General features: G+C 34.2%; 1 protein-coding gene across 1 annotated transcript; it reads left to right on the forward strand.

Moving 5' to 3' along the window:
* The first annotated feature begins 479 nt into the window (after positions 1-479).
* On the forward strand, positions 480-22192 carry LOC149776421 (F-box/LRR-repeat protein 4-like). Its single transcript, XM_089942510.1, has 5 exons — positions 480-564; positions 7856-7963; positions 15089-15175; positions 18464-18568; positions 21588-22192. The coding sequence occupies exons 1-5, from the start codon at positions 527-529 to the stop codon at positions 21706-21708; spliced, it is 459 nt and encodes a 152-aa protein (XP_089798636.1). The 5' UTR covers positions 480-526; the 3' UTR covers positions 21709-22192.
* The last annotated feature ends 1869 nt before the right edge of the window (positions 22193-24061 follow it).

The following is a 24061-nucleotide window of genomic DNA, read 5'->3' on the forward strand; positions in this document are numbered from 1 at the left end:
GCTGTCTTGAAAATCTTTGTATCATTGCTCACTTTGAAAGGATGGTCACGTCGACATGGGGTTTTCACCAAAAGGTTTCTAATGTTTTCTAGATCCTAAATGAAAATGGTTTCTGTCTGATATACAGCACAGCAGCTAATTTGAAAATCTTGTCACTAAAGAATATCAGAAATGGTTTCAGTACTCCAGTTACAAGAAAGAGATGGTCTTATCTTGAATTCCTTGAAATTCTAATGCTTCTGTAGAGTGTCAGTCCCTGTGTGGTACTCCTATTTAAGTATGTTTATATTTTATGAATATATAAATTTGTATTATAGCTACATTCAGGTGTTTCATCACTGCCTATCAATAGGTTCTGAGATATTGCTTGTAATATAATGATGAATATGGTTTTGAGTATTATTTTTGTTGTTGTTGTTATTGTTATTGTCATTATTACAAATTATTATTGAAATATTTGCTGCTTCACAGGTCTTGCCATGATCTACAGCACCTTAACCTTGGGTCATGTATTTGTTTACACTCCATGGATGATATTACCTATGAATTGGGAAAGAACTGCAAGTATGGTAATCGTGTAATTGATCTAATTTATGTAATTGATGTAATTGTTGTAATTTATGTAATTGATGTAATTTATGTAATTGATGTTATTTATGTAATTGATGTAATTTATGTAATTGATGTTATTTATGTAATTGATGTAATTTATGTAATTGTTCTAATTTATGTAATTGATGTAATTGATTATAACCTTTAATTTTTTATATAGACTCATTCCATATGAATTCAAATTATTTTTGTACATACAATTTTGGTACAGAGAAGTTTTTTTTGTGAAAACTTTTTTTATATTGATGCAAAAAGTCTCTGAATGGAGATCAGATCAACATGTTTGAGAAAAAAGTAAATATGAATAATGAACAAAAAAGACAGAAAAAGTTATTATAGGTTACTGCATTTGTATGGGAAAATATGAACGAGTTTTGGGATGGGATACTGCATGACCTTGGGAGTGCAGTATATCCTTCCGACAAAACGAGTTCATATTTTCCCATACAAATGCAGTAACCTTTTTATTATATGCTCACTTTTTTAATTCTACCTAATGTTTAATTATATAAACAAAATACATGACAAGAAACAACGTAAATTAATGAATGCCATATTCCAAACTAAATACATGAGCACAGATTGTCATTACATAATGACATCATTATTAATGCGCACATAACTCCACCGAGATAAATTTGAACTTAGTCACGCGCTCTGCATAACTTTCAAAAGAAAATGGCATGTCTAGTTAAAATTGAAATTTGCAGTCATATTGCAAATGAATGCGCATTGCAACAACTTTTCCATTTGATCCGGAATGAATATATTTTTGTATTTTGTTTCGATTCGATGAAAGTTTGTGATTTTGGACTGGATTCATCTGTGCAAATTATACATGAAATACATCGGATTGAAGTGGCACTGGAGAAGCGTGTTTACGTCTGCAAATGTGTTTCTGTTTCTGTCATTGAATGTTTGAAATCATAATGTGGGGAAAATATGAAGTCTTTCAATTGCAGTTATCAAAAGGACGCTATGTAATTTAATGCTTATTTCATTTTGAGTGCAGTAAGGAGGATGAAATTGCACTTATCATTGAAATTACAGCACAATTTCGAAATGTGTAATCCAGATTGAAAACCTATGACATGGCTCATGTAATTTGGATTTGCAGAATTAAGAAAATACATTTTTAGGAAATTCAGGATGTAAAACTGTAAGTATATTTTATTTTGCCATTCTTATCACCAGCTAAAGGAGACAGTATATGCCTTGTCACGTGTATGTTATTTGTAAGGACCTTATCTTCCATCTTTTATATAATGTAGCTAGCCTAAATCCGTTACATTGTATCAATGCAGAATGTGCCAAAACAGATTTTTGCAGTCCACAAAACATGTTTTAGTTCTTTCAGAAACAAATTTAAACAACCACAACATAAAGAGCCTCTTACGTGAGTGTACAGGATTTGTGTACAAATCAAAAGTGCTGGCATCTGCGTCCATTGTTTGTTTACAATAGAAAGTAGTTCCTTTATGCACGTGAATGCTATATGTGTAATGTTGCGTGCGTTCAGTATCAGGGAATACTGAACGATTCTAACAATGTACAGTTAACAGGGGAAAAAAATGAGCATATAATAAATATGAATATTGCACAAAAAGACAGAAAAAAGTAAATATGAATAATGTACAAGAAAACACAGAAAAAGTAAATATGAATATTTTACAAAAAAGTCAGAAAAAGTAAATATGAATATTGTACAAAAAGGTAGAAAAAAGTAAATATGAATATTGTACAAAAAAGACAGAAAAAGTAAATATAAATAATGTACAAAAAGACAGAAAAAGTAAAATATGAATATTGTACCAAAAAACAGGCAAAAGTGAATCTGAATATTGTACAAAAAAGCAAATATGAATAGAGACAGAATATAATATTGTTCATAAAAGAAGAAAAAATTAAATATGAATAGACAAAAAAATTAAATAGGAATATTGTACAAAAAACAGATAAAAGTAAATTTGAATATCATACAAAAAAGACAGAAAAAGTACATTTGAATCATATAGAAAGATGGAAAATGCAAATTTGAGTATTGTACAAAAAAGACAGAAAAAAAGTAAATATGAATAATACAGAAAAAAGTAAGTCTGAATAGAATAGAAAGACTGAAAAAAGTAAATATGAATATTGTACAAAAAAGACAGAAAAAGTAAATTTGAGTATTAAACAAAAAAGACCAAAAAAATTAATTTGAGTATTGTACACAAAGATAGAAAAACATAAATTGAGTATTGTACACAAAAGACAATTTAAATGTGAGTATTGTACAAAACAAGAAAGAAAAAGAAAATTTATGCTGACTGAAAATATATTACATTTCCCTTATTTTAGTGTATGACGTTTTAGGCATATTTGAAAATGTTTATTAAAGATTAAAAAATACCCGACAAAGTGAAACCTGTTCAGAAGACATTTAAGGGATAACAAGCATCATTTATAGAATGGTGTACTTTATGTAGAGGGCCAGTATTCTGTTTTCTGTACAGCTAGTACAGTTATAACAATGAGTATTGTATAAAATTTGAAAATAGGTAGAGATTCCAGGGGATTCATTCTGAAAACATTTACTGCAGTGTTACATTCAGTAAGAATAAAAATCTAGCACTGACAATGTCTGAATTATTGAGGTGAAACTTACCAATGAAATGCACAATAGGTTCAGAATTATAGAAGAATCGTATCGAAATGGTTAAGATTACAATTGAAAAATAAAATCACTTAAACAAAAACCAGTTAGGTCCTAGTTGAAGCATGATCATATCTGTTATAAAATCGGTGATAAATGAAGTTACGATTTATTGAGACCCTGTGTAAAATGGTAATTATCCACTGAGTAGTTAAATTTCAAGGGAGGCAAATCGATGTATATATTTGATCAGTGTCCATTGTGGTTAAATTTGTTGACCATAAAACAGTGACTGATGTCCACATTTGACAGGCGAATGTTATATAAAATACATTTATACAAGTTTTTTTTATGTATAAAAACTTTTTATGTATTGCACCAAGGAAGGTTATACTGTATTTTCAGTTGAATTCATATTTAACTAAAATTGCTACAAGAACTTTAGCCTTTTCATATATCTAAATCATGATTTCTGAACATACTATGTTATATACATGTACTATGGTATGCCATGATTATAATAGGGACCAACAATATGTTCTGGGGCAGGGGCCAGACACTTTCTATAAAATAAATCTGTCAATAGGTGGGAAAATATCTTGCTCTAATCTATAGCAAAAATAACAATATTGTAACCATTACATTATCTGAAATTAATAATAATAATAATAATAATAATAATTATTATTATTATTATTATATATTACTATTATTATTATTATTATAATCATATTATTATTATTATTATTATTATTATTATTATAATCATATTATTATTATAATCATATTATTATTATTGTTATTATAATCATTATTATTATTATAATCATATTAGTATTATTATAATCATATTAGTATTAGTATTATTATAATGACATTATTATTATTATTATTATTATTATTATTATTATCGTCATTATTATTATTATTATCATCATTATTATTATTATATTATTATTACCTATCTTGAGATAGAAATATAATATCTCTTACAACAAAATTGCAGCCAAACACACCCCTTTGTGAATGGTCAGTACTTTATATTAGGGTAATCTGCTATCATGTTTCTGTGTGTTGTTGAATAGTTATAATCTAAAACTTGAGTAATCTGCTATCATATTTCTGTGTGTTGTTGAATAGTTATAATCTAAAACTAGAGTAATCTGCTATCATATTTCTGTGTGTTGTTGAATAGTTATAATCTAAAACTAGAGTAATCTGCTATCATGTTTCTGTGTGTTGTTGAATAGTTATAATCTAAAACTAGAGTAATCTGCTATCATGTTTCTGTGTGTTGTTGAATAGTTATAATCTAAAACTAGAGTAATCTGCTATCATGTTTCTGTGTGTTGTTGAATAGTTATAATCTAAAACTAGAGTAATCTGCTATCATGTTTCTGTGTGTTGTTGAATAGTTATAATCTAAAACTAGAGTAATCTGCTATCATGTTTCTGTGTGTTGATGAATAGTTATAATCTAAAACTAGAGTAATCTGCTATCATGTTTCTGTGTGTTGTTGAATAGTTATAATCTAGAACTAGAGTAATCTGCTATCATGTTTCTGTGTGTTGTTGAATAGTTATAATCTAAAACTAGAGTAATCTGCTATCATGAATCTGTGTGTTGTTGAATAGTTATAATCTAAAACTAGAGTAATCTGCTATCATGAATCTGTGTGTTGTTGAATAGTTATAGTCTAAAACTAGAGTAATCTGCTATCATGTTTCTGTGTGTTGTTGAATAGTTATAATCTAAAACTAGAGTAATCTGCTATCATGTTTCTGTGTGTTGTTGAATAGTTATAATCTAAAACTAGAGTAATCTGCTATCATGTTTCTGTGTGTTGTTGAATAGTTATAATCTAGAACTAGCAACATAGGGATGATTAAGCTTACATTATAGTTGACTCCCTATTAAATATCATGTTGACATTGACTTCCTATGAAATATCGTGTTGACATTGACTCCCTATGAAATATCGTGTTGACATTGACTCCCTATGAAAGATCGTGTTGACATTGCAGAGCATATTGTTAAAAATTGGAAGCCTACATCTATATTATTTACATAATAGGGAGGGAACCTTTGAGTGGGATGCCAATACCCAGACAAGATATTTATGAGAGAGGCCAGCAAACATTAACATTAATCAACAAATGATAAAATATTTTAGTGGATTTAAACATATGCTCTACTTAAAATTTTTGTATTAGTCCATCTTACAAAGGTGTACATATACATAAAATGTTAACAACTGCTACCATATAGCTAAAAAGTGAATTATTTTAAGTTTGAAATTTGTCAAAATGTTGGATTTTGGCGCAGATATCTTTCACAAGATCCCAATTGGCCACTGTTAGCATATGTGCCAAATGCCAAACATGTGATTGAAGGAGCATAAATATATTTCTAATATTGAAAATTTGTGACAAATTAAACTGTTTTATAGAACAACATTTTTTAAAATTAGTCTTGAAAAATTCAAACATGCTGTTAATATTATTAAATTTGTAGCAAGATCACTTAGGAATATCCAAACATTCTTTTCTCATGGAAACTACCGAAGTACTGGTATAGTAAAAAGTACCCATGGAGCATGCTGTGATCAGCCTAGCACTGATTGGGAATCAGTCTTTTACACTGAGCTAGTTGGGATCAGCCTAGCACCAATTCTACTTCAGCTGGGATCAGCCCAGAATATACTGTAATGTTGGAATCACCCTAGCACTGATTGGGAACCAGTCTTTTACACTGAGTTGGGATCAGCCTAGCACCAATTCTACTTCAGCTGGGATCAGCCCAGAATATACTGTAATGCTGGGATCACCCTATCACTGATTGGGAATCAGTCTTTTACACTGAGTTGGGATCAGCCTAGCACCAATTCTACTTCAGCTGGGATCAGCCCAGAATATACTGTAATGCTGGGATCACCCTAGCACTGATTGGGAATCAGTCTTTTACACTGAGTTGGGATCAGCCTAGCACCAATTCTACTTAAGCTGTGATCAATCAAGAATATACTGTAATGCTGGGATCACCTTAGCACTGATTTGGAATCATTCTTTTACACTGAGTTGGGATCAGCCTATCACCAATTCTACTTGAGCTGGGATCAGCCCAGAATATACTGTAATGCTGGGATCACCCAAGCACTGATTTGGAATCATTCTTTTACATTCAGATTCTAGCCCATGAGTGGCCCCCACAGAGAGAGCCAAATATTTTTAAAATATTGAAATTGGGTATTAATGTTATTGTATTTATGAATTTGATGTTGTAGAATATTGGTAATAATGAATAGTGGCATGTTTGAGAGAAAGGGTGAGTGAGAGAGACAAATGCACATACTCATGTGTCCTGTATTTCTTACAATGCATGTATTAAATCATTTCTCAAAGAATTCAGAATTGTATTGTTATGCATAAATGAATTCTTAGTGAAACAGAACTTGATACAGTTATTTGTAAGGATTTCATTGGATTAATTTATCCACTAGATAAGACGTTATTATTTATGGAATTACAGGAAAGGAAGGATAATAAGATAGAAATGGAAAAACAATAAGAAGTTACGTAGATAAGTAGCTGTGCAAATTACTTTGCTAGAAACACCTTTACAGAAAAATTTCATCAATTCTCAGGAGCTCCTCAAAAGCTGCACAAAAGGACCTTGTTAGAAACGTATGTAAATAGGGTAGATTTTGCAAGCTTATGTGTGCAGTTTGTTAAATCATGTGAGGCAAGGAAAAACTAAAACAATTTTCACCTCTGCAGATTTTGCTCACATGAGAATTTGAATTTTCTCATAAGAAAGATTAACTTAGAAAACATTCATTTCTATTACATGTGACTAAAGTTTGAAAATAAGCAGAGTTAAAATTTCTCATGTGAGTTGACACTGTGTTTGTTCTAAGTTGCATTTGTTCTAAATTGAGTTTTCTCTTGTGTATGTTTCACATGAGCAATTTGGGTTGGGTTTTCTCGTTTGCATGTTTCCCATCAGCAATTTGGATTTAAATATTCTGTGCGATATCAAGCAGGGCATCCAGATAGTCAAATAGACATTTCATTGGAATACAATATCACTCAAAGACAAGATTCTAATGTTTAAGTGCCCCGTCTGCACAGCATATTAATTGTATCTTAAACAATGGGATCATGGAACTAAAAATTAACAATTCCAGGTAGCAAATGTACAGGTCATTTTATGCTAATGATGTCCTCAGTTAAATTAATCATGAAGATAAAAACCAAATATCAGCAGAGCTAATTTTAATGATTTTCAGGGTGGGTTAGAGACATAATTTTGGTATCAGTATATATAATATAGCGACCTCGAATACATTTATTTTCAGTTGACGCTTTTAATAATATTCAAAATTGTCTAAATTTGTAATGAAGTATCTGGACTGATTCTATTTCGTCATGAGTAATGCCATGGTCAGTTTCCTTATTGATTTCGGAGTAATGCCATGTCAGTTTCCTTACTGATTTCAGGAGTAATGCCATGGTCAGTTTTCTTACTGATTTCAGGAGTAATGCCATGGTCAGTTTCCTTATTGATTTCATGAATAATGCCATAGTCAGTTTCCTTATTGATTTCAGGATATTGAAGTCAATTGATCTATGGAGAAGTAAATCCATATCTCACAAAGGGCTTGAATGTATTTCTATCAACTGTCCTGACTTAGAGGAAATAGACCTGGGATGGTGGTAAGTCACCTAACTGACATTGACATCATGTAAAGTTTGACCACATTCAAATCAAGGCTGACCACATGTAAAATAAGACTGACCAAATGTTAAGAATTTTCTCTAGAATACAGATTCTTGGTCATTGTTACAAATATACAGAAAAATATTCACAAAGTGCTAACAAAATTTTCATTCTCTAAATTGTCTCACAAATAATTTCTTCTAATGAGAATTTTTCTATTACTCTTTTTAGACAAAAGTTTGGACAGATTTCCAATCTAAAACGTATATTTTTGCAGTTTTCATCCCAAAATTTCAAACTTAGAATTGAAATTGGTTGGAGATGCAGATATCAAGTAAAATAACAGCTTTACTCCCTTTTACAATTTTTAAGTGAAAAATATGAAAGAGCTAATGAAAATAACATCTGAATTTATGACTGTTATTATATTTGCCGGTAGAAACAGTTTTCATGCAATGCATTTGTACGACATTATCACAGTAATTATTTTATGACAGTAAAAGCTAAGGGATGAATTACAGCAAAATAACATAAAATATAATGGATAAAATGATTAGTCTGTACTATATTTTTACCAGTTTCCCCACTGATTTCCTTGAATTCAGACGTTTTAAAAAAAATATATTAGTTATTAGGATTGTTTGCAAATCTGTTTAGTCACCCAGCAAAGCTTGGTCCAACAATGACCATTCCTTGGGAAAATATTAACCTGACTGTAGGATAAATAGGTTGGATAAAATACTAACTCGACTGTGGGATAAACAGGTTGGATAAAAATATTAACCTGGCTGTAGGATAAATAGGTTGGATAAAATACTAACTCGACTGTGGGATAAACAGGTTGGATAAAAATATTAACCTGGCTGTAGGATAAATAGGTTGGATAAAAATATTAACCTGGCTGTAGGATAAATAGGTTGGATAAAATATTGACCTGTCTGTTGGATAAATAGGTTAGATAAAATATTAACCCAACTGTAGGATAAATAGGTTTGATAAAATAGTAACACAACTTTAGGATAAATAGGTTGGAAAAAATACTAATCCAACATTAGGATAAATAGGTTGGAAAAATATTAACCTGAATGTAGGATAAATAGGTTGGATTTTTAGAAAACATTGGCCACATCATTATATCACATAAATGTGATAGGCATCTAAAATGTGTAAATCCATTATTGTAACATTGCTGCAGCAGTAGCATACTGTAGGGTTAGTTGGACATCAAATATGTGGCAGTAGCATACTGTAGGGTTAGTTGGACATCAAATACATGGCAGTAGCATACTGTAGGGTCAGTTGGACATCAAATGTGGCAGTAGCATACTGTTGGGTTAGTTGAACATCAGATGTGGCAGTAGCATACTGTTGGGTTAGTTGGACATCAAATGTGGCAGTAGCATACTGTTGGGTCAGTTGGACATCAAATACATGGCAGTAGCATACTGTTGGGTCAGTTGGACATCAAATATGTGGCAGTAACATACTGTTGGGTCAGTTGGACATCAGATATGTGGCAGTAGCATACTGTTGGGTCAGTTGGACATCAGATATGTGGCAGTAGCATACTGTTGGGTCAGTTGGACATCAAATATGTGGCAGTAATATACTGTTGGGTCAGTTGGACATCAAATATGTGGTAGTAGCATACTGTTGGGTCAGTTGGACATCAAATATGTGGTGGTAGCATACTGTTGGGTCAGTTGGACATCAAATATGTGGCAGTAGCATACTGTTGGGTCAGTTGGACATCAAATATGTGGCAATAGCATACTGTTGGGTCAGTTGGACATCAAATATGTGGCAGTAGCATACTGTTGGGTCAGTTGGACATCAAATATGTGGTAGTAGCATACTGTAGGGTCAGTTGGACATCAAATGTGGCAGTAGCATATTGTTGGATCAGTTGGACATCAAATGTGGCAGTAGCATACTGTTGGGTCAGTTGGACATCAAATACATGGCAGTAGCATACTGTTGGGTCAGTTGAACATCAAATATGTGGCAGTAATATACTGTTGGGTCAGTTGGACATCAAATATGTGGCAGTAGCATACTGTTGGTCAGTTGGACATCAAATATGTGGCAGTAATATACTGTTGGGTCAGTTGGACATCAAATGTGGCAGTAGCATACTGTTGGTCAGTTGGACATCAAATATGTGGCAGTAGCATACTGTTGGGTCAGTTGGACATCAAATGTGGCAGTAGCATACTATAGGGTCATTTGGACATCAAATATGTGGCAGTAGCATACTGTTGGGTCAGTTGGACATCAAATATGTGGCAGTAGCATACTGTTGGGTCAGTTGGACATCAAATATGTGGCAGTAGCATACTGTAGGGTCATTTGGACATCAAATATGTGGCAGTAATATACTGTTGGGTCAGTTGGACATCAAATGTGGCAGTAGCATACTGTTGGGTCAGTTGGACATCAAGTATGTGGCAGTAATATACTGTTGGGTCAGTTGGACATCAAATATGTGGCAGTAATATACTGTTGGGTCAGTTGGACATCAAATGTGGCAGTAGCATACTGTTGGTCAGTTGGACATCAAATATGTGGCAGTAGCATACTGTTGGGTCAGTTGGACATCAAATATGTGGCAGTAGCATACTGTTGGGTCAGTTGGACATCAAATATGTGGCAGTAGCATACTGTTGGGTCAGTTGGACATCAAATATGTGGCAGTAGCATACTGTTGGGTCAGTTGGACATCAAATATGTGGCAGTAGCATACTGTAGGGTCATTTGGACATCAAATATGTGGCAGTAATATACTGTTGGGTCAGTTGGACATCAAGTATGTGGCAGTAATATGCTGTAGGGTCAGTTGGACATCAAATATGTGGCAGTAATATACTGTTGGGTCAGTTGGACATCAAATATGTGGCAGTAATATGCTGTAGGGTCAGTTGGACATCAAATATGTGGCAGTAATATACTGTTGGGTCAGTTGGACATCAAATATGTGGCAGTAGCATACTGTTGGGTCAGTTGGACATCAAATATGTGGCAGTAGCATACTGTTGGGTCATTTGGACATCAAATATGTGGCAGTAATATACTGTTGGGTCAGTTGGACATCAAATGTGGCAGTAGCATACTGTTGGTCAGTTGGACATCAAATATGTGGCAGTAGCATACTGTTGGGTCAGTTGGACATCAAATGTGGCAGTAGCATACTATAGGGTCATTTGGACATCAAATATGTGGCAGTAGCATACTGTTGGGTCAGTTGGACATCAAATATGTGGCAGTAGCATACTGTTGGGTCAGTTGGACATCAAATATGTGGCAGTAGCATACTGTAGGGTCATTTGGACATCAAATATGTGGCAGTAATATACTGTTGGGTCAGTTGGACATCAAATGTGGCAGTAGCATACTGTTGGGTCAGTTGGACATCAAGTATGTGGCAGTAATATACTGTTGGGTCAGTTGGACATCAAATATGTGGCAGTAATATACTGTCAGGTCTGTTGGACATCAAATGTGGCAGTAGCATACTGTTGGTCAGTTGTACATCAAATATGTGGTAGTAGCATACTGTTGGGTCAGTTGGACATCAAATATGTGGCAGTAGCATACTGTTGGGTCAGTTGGACATCAAATATGTGGCAGTAGCATACTGTAGGGTCATTTGGACATCAAATATGTGGCAGTAATATACTGTTGGGTCAGTTGGACATCAAGTATGTGGCAGTAATATGCTGTAGGGTTAGTTGGACATCAAATATGTGGCAGTAATATACCGTTGGGTCAGTTGGACATCAAATATGTGGCAGTAATATGCTGTAGGGTCAGTTGGACATCAAATATGTGGCAGTAATATACTGTTGGGTCAGTTGGACATCAAATATGTGGCAGTAGCATACTGTTGGGTCAGTTGGACATCAAATATGTGGCAGTAATATACTGTTGGGTCAGTTGGACATCAAAATATGTGGCAGTAGCATACTGTTGGTCAGTTGGACATCAAATATGTGGCAGTAGCATACTGTAGGGTCATTTGGACATCAAATATGTGGCAGTAGCTTACTGTTGGGTCAGTTGGACATCAACTATGTGGCAGTAGCATACTTTTGGGTCAGTTGGACATCAAATATGTGGCAGTAATATACTGTTGGGTCAGTTGGACATCAAATGTGGCAGTAGCATACTGTTGGTCAGTTGGACATCAAATATGTGGCAGTAGCATACTGTTGGGTCAGTTGGACATCAAATATGTGGCAGTAATATACTGTTGGGTCAGTTGGACATCATATGTGGCAGTAGCATACTGTTGGTCAGTTGGACATCAAATATGTGGCAGTCGCATACTGTTGGGTCCGTTGGACATTATATATGTGGCAGTAGCATACTGTAGGGTCAGTTGGACATCAAATATGTGGCAGTAATATACTGTTGGGTCAGTTGGACATCAAATGTGGCAGTAGCATACTGTTGGGTCAGTTGGACATCAAATATGTGGCAGTAGCATACTGTAGGGTCAGTTGGACATCAAATATGTGGCAGTAATATGCTGTAGGGTCAGTTGGACATCAAATATGTGGCAGTAATATACTGTTGGGTCAGTTGGACATCAAAATATGTGGCAGTAGCATACTGTTGGGTACATTGGACATCAAATATGTGGCAGTAATATGCTGTAGGGTCAGTTGGACATCAAATATGTGGCAGTAATATACTGTTGGGTCAGTTGGACATCAAATATGTGGCAGTAATATGCTGTAGGGTCAGTTGGACATCAAATATGTGGCAGTAATATACTGTTGGGTCAGTTGGACATCAAATGTGGCAGTAGCATACTGTTGGGTCAGTTGGACATCAAATATGTGGCAGTAGCATACTGTAGGGTCAGTTGGACATCAAATATGTGGCAGTAATATGCTGTAGGGTCAGTTGGACATCAAATATGTGGCAGTAATATACTGTTGGGTCAGTTGGACATCAAAATATGTGGCAGTAACATACTGTTGGGTCCATTGGACATCAAATATGTGGCAGTAATGTGCTGTAGGGTCAGTTGGACATCAAATATGTGGCAGTAATATACTGTTGGGTCAGTTGGACATCAAAATATGTGGCAGTAGCATACTGTTGGTCAGTTGGACATCAAAATATGTGGCAGTAGCATACTGTTGGTCAGTTGGACATCAAAATATGTGGCAGTAGCATACTGTTGGGTCAGTTGGACATCAAATATGTGGCAGTAATATACTGTTGGTCAGTTGGACATCAAATATGTGGCAGTAGCATACTGTTGGGTCTGTTGGACATCAAATATGTGGCAGTAAGATGCATTCAGACATCTTAACCTCCTTTACAATGTGGTACTATGAAGAAAAAAAACACGTTTTAAAACTATTTTTAACAGTCTGCTATAGTGTTCGATAATGGGATACCATATATACTTGCATTTAAATTGGGTCTAACTGCAAACAGCATAAACCCTGATTAGCCACAGATATTGTGCCAGCAGATCAGGGTATGTGATCTTTAATCTATTGATTATTCCTAACAAATTGCATAGACCCTGATCTGACAATACTTTATGCAGTTGTAAATCTGGATCAATGCATTTTCCAGTTGAATCAGACTTATATATTTCATATTGAGATATTGAAATATATCAGTGGGACAAAAGTTACATTGCCAAAGTGGTGATATCACTTTTATCACCAGTGATAATATAATATTTGGAACTACTTTTTGATTTATTCAAACCTGTAAATCCATATTTAGGCATATTTGATTTGTAGTCTTCTTTTCTCCTTCTCTCTCTCTTTCCCCATGCATCAGGATGCACAGAGCTTAAACTATGTCAACAGTACATCCTCTAGTATACATTTATGCAGTCAATGTGGTGCCATCCAGAAATGCATAAAAATAAACTCCAAACTGCAAAAAGTAGAATTCAAGTATTGTTTTAAATTAGTTTTCAACATAAATCATGAAAATTTCAGAACACACCTGCATACAGTTTAAAAACTGACTGGGATTTGATAATAGCTGTATCTAGCACATAATTCAAACTGGCCACAGGGTTTTGCTATTCCACACGTATTTACAAATTTTCAAATATAAGATTGATTCAGAAATATTATGTACACCAAAATAACCCTTTTGCAAGTATTAGCTCAACAGCCATGAGAAATGTGGTACTGGTAAGTGTCTAAAATGTGCACCAGTGTGTGCAGATGAAACTGCAACTTTTTATGAATAGGCAATATCAACCCCTAGCCTTCTATCAGTCTCATTACAGGTGGACTACTTGCATCATTGCCACTCATGACAACTCAGTGTTCCTATTTAATGAGTGAAATATTTCCATATATTTACTCAACAACAGTATGTATCACTCTTCTGTTTGAGGCCATGGGTATTTTGTTAATTTTATTGTGACAAATATTTCTTTCATCTCCTCAAACTCAGTTTTTGACAGCAAAACAATCATTGACAGCTTTCCTCAAATATAAGACTGTCATTGCCTAATTTTTGTATCCACTTCTTGTTGATAGTGTCCATCAATTTATGTCCATTATCTGTCCATGCATCCATCAGTTCCTATAACCTAACCTTTATCTACAGGAATTATTGAAGTATTGGCGAGGATTGGGTATGAGGTTTCTAAAGGATGGGGAGATGAGAACAAAAAGGTTTCAAATTGTGAATACATGTATACCCTTTGTGTGTGTTGTTAGCTGGGTATGCACATGCACATGTATTGCGTTTGTCACCAAATATATTGGCTGCCATGTATAACCTATCAAGTGCTAAACAAATGGCCTTAAATCCAAAAATGGCAACAAAAATTTAACTGGCAGTTTACTGGAGATATAACAAAAATCTGCGTGTCAAAAAACATCTGAAAAGAACAATCAGGATACACACTCCCTCATTATAATACCCTTCAATATAATACAGTTCCTGTTAAGACAAATGTGGTCTTGGATCTCATTTCATCAAATGGTAATGAAATTGTGTATTATATACTTCATTATAAGGTGCTGTATGACTGCCTTGGACTGTACTGTAGTATTTTATAATTGTCAGTTTCAAAACAAAACTTTCATGGAATTTGTCATTGACCAAAAGTTTATATTTGTTTTCAGTCCAGAACTGAAGTCCACAACATTATGCTTTGTTAAGCTGTCACAAAGGTGTACCAAACTAAAGAAACTATTTTTGACTGGAAATACGTAAGTACAGTTTCTCAGGAAACTGAAGCATCTGTAATTTTTTAATATAATTGTCACATGATGAATATATTATCATGTAATTATTATCACTATTTAGTGATGCATCAAATTACAGAAATAATTTTATATTGCAACACAAATGGGAGCCCCGAGTGGCTGAGTGGTCTAAAGCGCTCACCGTTCCGGATCACTGCCATCTCACCTCTGTCTGCGTGGGTTCGAGTCTAAGGCTCGGCTAGCATAGGTATGTGGGAAAGCCTGCCAGTAGCTTCTCGTGGGTCGGTGGTTCTTCCCTGGGTTTTCCAGGGTTCTTCCTCCACCAGTTATACTGGCCACCATGTATAGCCTATCTTGTGCTGAAAAATAGCGTTAAACCCTAGAACAACAACAACAACAACACAAATGGCTTAGAACACTGTCAAGTAATCTATGATGGTCACATGATATATTCAGATGCTTGAGTCACATGGCCATAAGATTTTTTTTTCAATGTGCAAAGTTGAATCTGATTGGTTCTTCAATATTGATGGAACAGCCAATTATCTGCTGATGTAGCCTTGTTGATCCAGACCTATCATCAAATTGCTCCTTCAACTGAATGAAACATGATAGTCATGAGAAATACCTACAGTTGTCTTTAAATAATTGATAGGTACATTGTAGTGTTGGAGTTTTATGAATAGGTGAGATCAGACCCAAACTACCAGTCATCATCAGGACATGTTTGGGATCTAAGTTATTGGACTAGAGTAGTATTAGGTCAATATGGATGATCAGTTAATTGAATGGAATGACAGCTAGGTATACTGTTGGATAAAGTCAAGGTGGATGCTCAGTTAAATGACTGGAATGACAGCTAGGTATACTGTTGGATAAAGTCAAGGTGGATGCTCAGTTAAATGAACGGAATGACAGCTAGGTTTACTGTTGGATAAAGTCAAGATGAATGCTCAGTTAATTGAATGGAATGACAGTTAGGTATACTGTTGGATAAAGTCAAGGTGGATGCTCAGTTAATTGAATGGAATGACAGCTAGGTATACTGTTGGATAAAGTCAAAATGGATGCTCAGTTAAATGAATGGAATGACAGCTAGGTATACTGTTGGATAAAGTCAAGGTGGATGCTCAGTTAAATGAACGGAATGACAGCTAGGTTTACTGTTGGATAAAGTCAAGGTGAATGCTCAGTTAACTGAACGGAATGACAGCTAGGTATACTGTTGGGTAAAGTCAAGGTGGATGCTCAGTTAAATGAACGGAATGACAGCTAGGTTTACTGTTGGATAAAGTCAAGGTGAATGCTCAGTTAACTGAACGGAATGACAGCTAGGTATACTGTTGGATAAAGTCAAGGTGAATGCTCAGTTAATTGAATGGAATGACAGCTAGGTTTACTGTTGGATAAAGTCAAGGTGGATGCTCAGTTAATTTAACGGAATGACAGCTAGGTATACTGTTGGATAAAGTCAAGGTGGATGCTCAGTTAAATGAATGGAATGACAGCTAGGTATACTGTTGGATAAAGTCAAGGTGGATGCTCAGTTAAATGAATGGAATGACAGCTAGGTATACTGTTGGATAAAGTCAAGGTGGATGCTCAGTTAACTGAACGGAATGACAGCTAGGTATACTGTTGGATAAAGTCAAGGTGAATGCTCAGTTAATTGAATGGAATGACAGCTAGGTTTACTGTTGGATAAAGTCAAGGTGGATGCTCAGTTAATTTAATGGAATGACAGCTAGGTATACTGTTGGGTAAAGTCAAGGTGGATGCTCAGTTAATTGAATGGAATGACAGCTTGGTATACTGTTGGATAAAGTCAAGATGAATTGAAAACATCCACCCTTATGAAAGTTAACATAGTATCTTATCTCCACAAATTGCAAAGTATCACTTTGGTTGGACATGATTGCTTACTGGTATTCTGCATTTAGTTATATATAACAATGCTCTCTTTTGTTCCATTTGCTCACTGGAACAGTGAATAGTACTTGTCATCAATAGAATAAAAAAATGAATAGTATTTGTGATCAGTAGAATAAAAGATGTTTTTGAAAACTTTTCATTAACTACTCATATTTGAATTGGACACAGTAATTTCTTTCACATTAATCTATTTATTTGATATAGAATAGTGTCTGACAATAGACAATACAGTGTCTTCCTGGTCTGTACATTATGTTGTGTAAATTCATGGATTAATGGCTGCTAACATTAAGTCAGGCATAAATGATGTTAGAAAACACTTTAAAGCAAAAATTATTTTGTTACCGATTTGAAAACAAGACCTGGAGAAAACAGTTCTTTAATGAAATTAAATTAATCAAAAGTTTGTTGGTTAATGTCATGGATAAATTTGTTTCTGAAGTACACTATTTCGAAAGGTACAATTAAACACAGAGAATGACTCAGCCTAAAGCATATTGTTATAACAAATTTTTACGTCTAACAATATCATTATGTCAAAAGAATAGTAAAATAAAAAGTCCATTGGGGCAAGTGATTGTTTAGAACCACTAGCTTGTCCTCTGTGTGTGTGTGTGTGTGTGTGTGTGTGTGTGTGTCAGTGTGTGTTAGGTGTTGGATATTGACTGATTTTTTTAAAAAACTTTTTGAAAGTTGCTTCTTACTTCAGTGATGTAGTCAGACATTCATCCCTGTCATATAGTTTTTCAGTGGCTCTCATTTTTGCAAGGTTAAATGTTTTTTTTCTTAATATGACTGCTCAGGTGGCCTAGTGGTTAGAGCATCCGCCTCAGATGCGGGAGGTCGTGTGTTTGATCCCCGGCCAAGTCATACCAAAGACTTACAAAAATTGGTACTAAGTTACCTTGCTTGGCGCTCATCATTAAGAGGTTAGTGTTAGGACTGGTCGGCCTAGTGTCAGGATAATGTGACTGGGTGGGACATCATGCTACATGTCTGCAGCATGATGCCCCAGTGCTAGACATCACTATAAACTGCCATTTTGCAGACATCGTAACAATATGACTGACAAATTGTTAAAGCTATGTTAGAATTCCAAATCACATTACACACATCTTAATATGACTGTTCATGTAAATTAATGTTTATTTTTCACCATGGACAAGAATACCCCTAGGGCTGGGATGTTACTAGTGGGTGTAATGTAATTGCTTTTGAGCTGAATTTATGGGATTCCTTTTGATTGCAATTGGATTATCCAGCCTTCCTTAACTTTCAATCAATCATTCATTCCCTTATTCTTCAGATTGTGACTTCATTTGATGGAAGTGTAATAATTTTGCAATGCTAAATTTTTAGGACTGTGTGTGACCATGATTTACTAGACATTGCCAAATACTGTAAGGAGATGGAACAGCTTGATATTTCAAGTACCAGGGAGGTTTCAGCATTTGCTGCTCAAAGGTTTGTATGTTTTTTACACAGGTGTCCACATGTGCATGCATTCTATTTCTTCTGCATGAAAAGAGTTCAAACATTCCACTAACAGATGTTTAAGTTGATGAATAATTAGGATCATGTACATGTATGTGTATACAAAGTTTTTATTACCTCCCCTGATCAGTGTTTCTCCATCTATTGCGATCTCTCTCCCCATACAGAAAACTGATTCATATCATGTACACGCAGAGTCTTGTCTGCCAGCAGTTTATAAATTGGTATATACCATAATGAATATGATCTTTTAGCTCAGTCTGTATACCACATTTAACTCTAATATTCAGGTCTGTATACCATATTTAACTCTAATATTCAAGTCTGTATACCAGTCTGTATACCATATTTAACTCTAATATTCAGGTCTTTCACTTTTTCAGACATATTTTCACAAATGTGTAAATATTTTAAATGGTATACAAATGACAACAAGAACAAATTAAATGTATAATGCAAATAAATAAAACTAGCATGTAAACTAAGTAATGTTTTACCTGCACTGAAACTGTTGATTGAATATTCAACCCTTGGCCATGAAATTGCATTTATGACCCTATTTATCAGATGAATTAACTGAAGATTGTCATCAATTGTCAGCATTGAAATCAGTTGACATATTACTTCACAAAGTTTGATCAAGCAGATCCCTAAACAAAGTGAGCTGTGAGCTTCTTATAAGAAATGATAAAGAAAACAACCTTTCATCGTGAGACAGTTGGCTAAATTAATTGTTCGCTTTCATAGTTGTAAAATCAGTTGGTCATCAACATTATATCCAACCCATATGTGAGTGCAGGCTTTTGTATTTACCTCAGGTAAGCATAAAAGGGAAGACAAATCAGTCATGCACATCAGTTCTTATTATCATTGAAATGGAGTGATATAAAATGTTTAAATATGCAGGTAGGCTTAGTTGTCCCTTTTCCAGTAAACTAAACTGGGTTTACATTTATTTCCGATGCAGCAGCCAGCACCTCCGATATGCGAGTTTCACGTGTTTTTAGTCCGTTTTATTTCCCCTTGGTAACTTCATTTTAGATTTAGTAGGCTTGGTTAATTTGAGATAATGTATTGGTATAGATGGAGATCCTTTCAGGCCTTTGTGAAAGAAGATATGGTTTATCTTTCAGATTTTTGTAGGTAAGATAATGTATTGATGTGTACCATTTTGTTCGTATATTATTTTAATGATATGAACCAAAATTAATGTGAGATCTGGGTCACAGTCTTAGAAAAAATTCCACCAAGGCTTATCACCAATGTCAGTGCATGTGCACAATGAACAGACTGTTGTTGGTCTTAAAAAGAAGAGAAAGAAAAACTAAGATCAGAAATGCAAATATCATAATTTAATTGTAAGAGAACATTTATACATTAGCATGCTCTTTATTGGCAAGCAGGAATATAATGCAACCTAGTTTTTCAGCGTAGAGGTTGTACTTATTGGGTTCATCATTACAAAATTATTACAATAAAGATATTAATTTCCAGTGTTATGTATATTTAATTTATACTGTGTGCCTAACTTTTGTCCATGATTGTATGTTGTAAAAAGGATGTTTCATAGTAAACTTTTGTCCATGATTGTATGTTGTAAACAGGATGTTTCATAGCAAACTTTTGTCCATGATTGTATGTTGTAAACAAGATTTACCTGGCATTTGAGTTCAAGGCCAGTCTTGTTTACAGTTTGACTAGGTTTATATGCTGCAGTGGTTTACATTCTATTATGTTGAAGGTCAAGTGAAAATGCGTGTAAATAGATTTGTTAAAGAGATGATTCTTTTCTGTTCTGTATCAGTCTGTGGGAATCAAAATGTGATCAGAGTTTGCAGTTGTGTTTTTGAAAAAAGATATAATTCAGTAGGAACTATTTATTTGAAATATTCATTGAAATTACTAAACTGCTCATTCACTTTAGGATTTATCCTCACTATTTGGATTATTCTGAACTCATTCAAAGTCATTCTGGATTGCATCATTGTGTTTCACTGGGACATGCAAGGTTATTATGGGGAAATAAATTGCTATTTGAGTTCAGTTAAATTGTTGGTTTCACTTTCTTTCTGCTTTATTTTTTAAGGCCTAAAGTCATAACACAAGATATGATTTGGGAAAATTAATAATTTTCATAAGTACACAAATTATCCAGCCAGAGAATCCAATTATTTGCTAATATCTTGCAATTCACAGTTAGCAATAATAACTTAAGACAGAAGTTTTTCTGAGATATGAAACATTCAATGGAAGTTAATAGGGAGACTGAGACAGCCAACCAGGGCTGACTTGGGCAGGTATTGAACCTTAAACCCATGGATTACAAGTCCAATGTTCTACCAACTTAGCTTTGCTCTTTTAACATATTATGAATAGAATATATATCAGGTATGGAATACATCTTGATCCAGTCAGTGATACAAAGAAATGTGATTTCCTTGAAAGAATATTGTGTTGTCTTTGACATGGTTGAATGCTGATGAAGCCAGAAAATATCATTTGACATTTGTAAGTTCATTAGTATCCTTACAAACAATTGATGAGGACTGTTTTGGGTTTTCTTTCTGTTTTGAAAAATAAGAATAGGAACTATTTTCCTTACAAATACAATTGTTACATATTTTTAGATATGCTTTGATACATATTAATTCATTTTATTAAGTTTAGGTCACATGATCACAAAATATCTTCATCACTAATTCCTGATATTCTCTACACTTTCTGTGTGAACAACTTGAGCCCAAGCTCCAAGTCCAAATAAAGTGACATTCAGTATTTTAACTGGAATCATAGATTTTGCAGGAATTTTGTAAACCTTGTTTTATTCAGTTTGCTTGATTTAAATAACTGATTGCATCAAACATAACATTTGGAGATTTTTAGCTTGATATCAAGTTCTATGCTAAAATGTTCTCAAGAAAATGGGGCCAAGACTTGGCATGATAGAAGTTATCTCCTTTGAATAATGTTTATATTTGTATCTTCACAGGGTTCTGCAGAATTGTGAAAAGCTGATTTTGTTTGATATATCTTCCTGCCCAGATTTAGACTTCTGCATGATGGAAAGCTGGAAAAAGGATTTCCCCCATTGTGAGATAAAGAATTTTTAAAAATTAGTTGAATTTTTATGTATGGATTCCCATTCTCAGCTCAGGACTAGATTCACTTCAGTTATTATGTATTAGACTTTTGTTTATTTTGTGGTTGTCACAAATCATGAATTAAATAACCAATTTCATATGACTCTACCATTCCTTGCCACAAATGTAATTTATGTCCAAGTTATATCAGTTTATGTACAAGGGAAATGTAATACATAATACCCTCACTACAAGGCACTTAATTATAACACTTACATATATAAAGCAGACATGGTCATGGATCCCATTTCATTAATTGGTTGTAAGCTTATATGTATTATGTACTTTATTATTAGGTATTTTCACTATAAGGGGATATACTTCGGTTTACATGGATAGTATTATAATGAGGGAGCATTAGCCGTAAATAGTATCTGAATGTTTGGCCATAAATAGTATGTGTTCGGCCATAAATAGTATCTGTGTTTGGCTATACATAATATCTCAGTGTTTGGGCATAAATAGTATCTCAGTGTTTGGCCATAAATAGCATCTCAGTGTTTGGCCATAAATAGTATCTAAGCATTTGGCCATAAATAGTATCTCAGTGTTCAGCCATAAATAGTATCTCAGTGTTCAGCCATAAATAGTATCTCAGTGTTTGGCCATAAATAGTATCTCAGTGTTTGGCCATAAATTTTATGTCAGTGTTTGGCTGTAAATAGTATGTGTTCAGCCATTAATAGTAACTCGGTGTTCAGCCATAAATAGCATCTCAGTGTTTGGCCATAAATAGTATCTCAGTGTTTGGCCATAAATTGTATCTCAGTGTTTGGCCATAAATAATATCTCAGTGTTTGGCCATAAATAATATCTGTGTTTTGCCATAAATAGTATCTCAGTGTTTGGTCATAAATAGTATCTCAGTGTTTGGCCATAAATTGTATCTCAGTGTTTGGCCATAAATTGTATCTGTGTTTGGCCATCAATAGTATCTCAGTATTCAGCCATAAATAGTATCTCACAGCCATAAATAGTATCTTAGTGTTTTGCTATAAATGGTATCTGTGTTCTGCCATAAATAGTATCTCAGTGTTTGGCCATAAAATGTATCTCAGTGTTTGGCCATAAATTGTATCTGTGTTCAGCCATCAATAGTATCTCAGTATTCAGCCATAAATACTATCTCAGTATTCAGCCACAAATACTATCTCACAGCCATAAATAGTATCTCAGTGTTTGGCCATAGATAGTATCTCTGTGTTTGGCCATAAATAGCATCTCAGTGTTTGGCCATAAATAGTGTCTGAGTAAGTCATAATAATTGCTATGATAATGAATGATGCCTTGTGGTAAACACTTCTTCATTATTTTACACATGATTTTCTAATCAGTGATGGAATAACCTGAGTGTGTATTGATCTGAAAGATCATGGTCTGCACTGTGGACATCAGATCTGCTTAACTATTGTCAACTTCTTTAGAATGGCTGTACCAAAATTTTTCTATACTTTCTGTATCAAAATTGTGTCTTGTGTGCTTCCATTAGCAACATTGTTGTTTCCATAAGAACTGTATTGGAAAACTTTTTTTCCTCATTTCCAAAAATGTCCAAGCCAATTTTGATCAAATTTTGTATAAATAATTTTGGGGATATGTTCAATGACAGTTGCGCCCAGGTTGGACCATTTATCGATTTTGTGACGTTCATTACAAATGGGTGGCAATCCTGTAAATTATAGTAAGGTATGGATACTACTAAAACATGAAAACTGTCATAAAATGACTTTATATACAAAACTGCCTGACCATGTCAGTCCACATATGGTAAGTAGAGTCTTATCATGAACACCTTTCACATTCCTACAAAAGCCGCCATTGCACCATCCACTCCATTGCCCTTAGTAACTCACAGTTTGATGCATTACATGACATACTCTTATGAACACAACTAGTTGCACAGTTATTGATTGGTTATTATTGGAAGGTGTGCATATTCACCAATCATTCTGCTTCTACAATTCAATTTCTATATGCATGTGGCACAGTGTCCATTGTTTTGATTACTGAATATAGCATGTTTTGTTAATAGCAGCAATAATGGTATTGCTAAAATTGGTAACGTAGTATAGATTCTACTGGAGTGTTAGGTGTCAAGGGAAGTAACTAAGATTATGGTGAAATTATTATGCCCTTAGTTACTCCCCTTAGATGTGTCCCACTGTACTAAAAACAATAGTAGAAAATGCTTTAAAAGGAAATCATTAAAATAATGCTTCAGATAATGTGTCACTTGAACTCTCCAAGCCATTAGTATTACAAATACTTTGAAAGAGTTACTGCCTTTTCTGACTCGAAAATGGAGCATCAAGTCTTTGGTTTT

The sequence above is a fragment of the Sinohyriopsis cumingii genome, chromosome 18 (assembly GCF_028554795.1).
Source record: "Sinohyriopsis cumingii isolate HCF-2022 chromosome 18, ASM2855479v2, whole genome shotgun sequence".
Taxonomy (NCBI): domain Eukaryota; kingdom Metazoa; phylum Mollusca; class Bivalvia; order Unionida; family Unionidae; genus Sinohyriopsis; species Sinohyriopsis cumingii.

What these genes read in the sequence shown, in the direction of transcription:
- LOC149776421 (XM_089942510.1), top strand. Translation starts at nt 527, where the DNA reads ATGGATGATATTACCTATGAATTGGGAAAGAACTGCAA. An exon ending in CTATTTTTGACTGGAAATAC is followed by an intron (nt 15,176 to 18,463) that starts GTAAGTACAGTT and finishes CTAAATTTTTAG; the next exon opens with GACTGTGTGTGACCATGATT. An exon ending in TCAGCATTTGCTGCTCAAAG is followed by an intron (nt 18,569 to 21,587) that starts GTTTGTATGTTT and finishes GTATCTTCACAG; the next exon opens with GGTTCTGCAGAATTGTGAAA.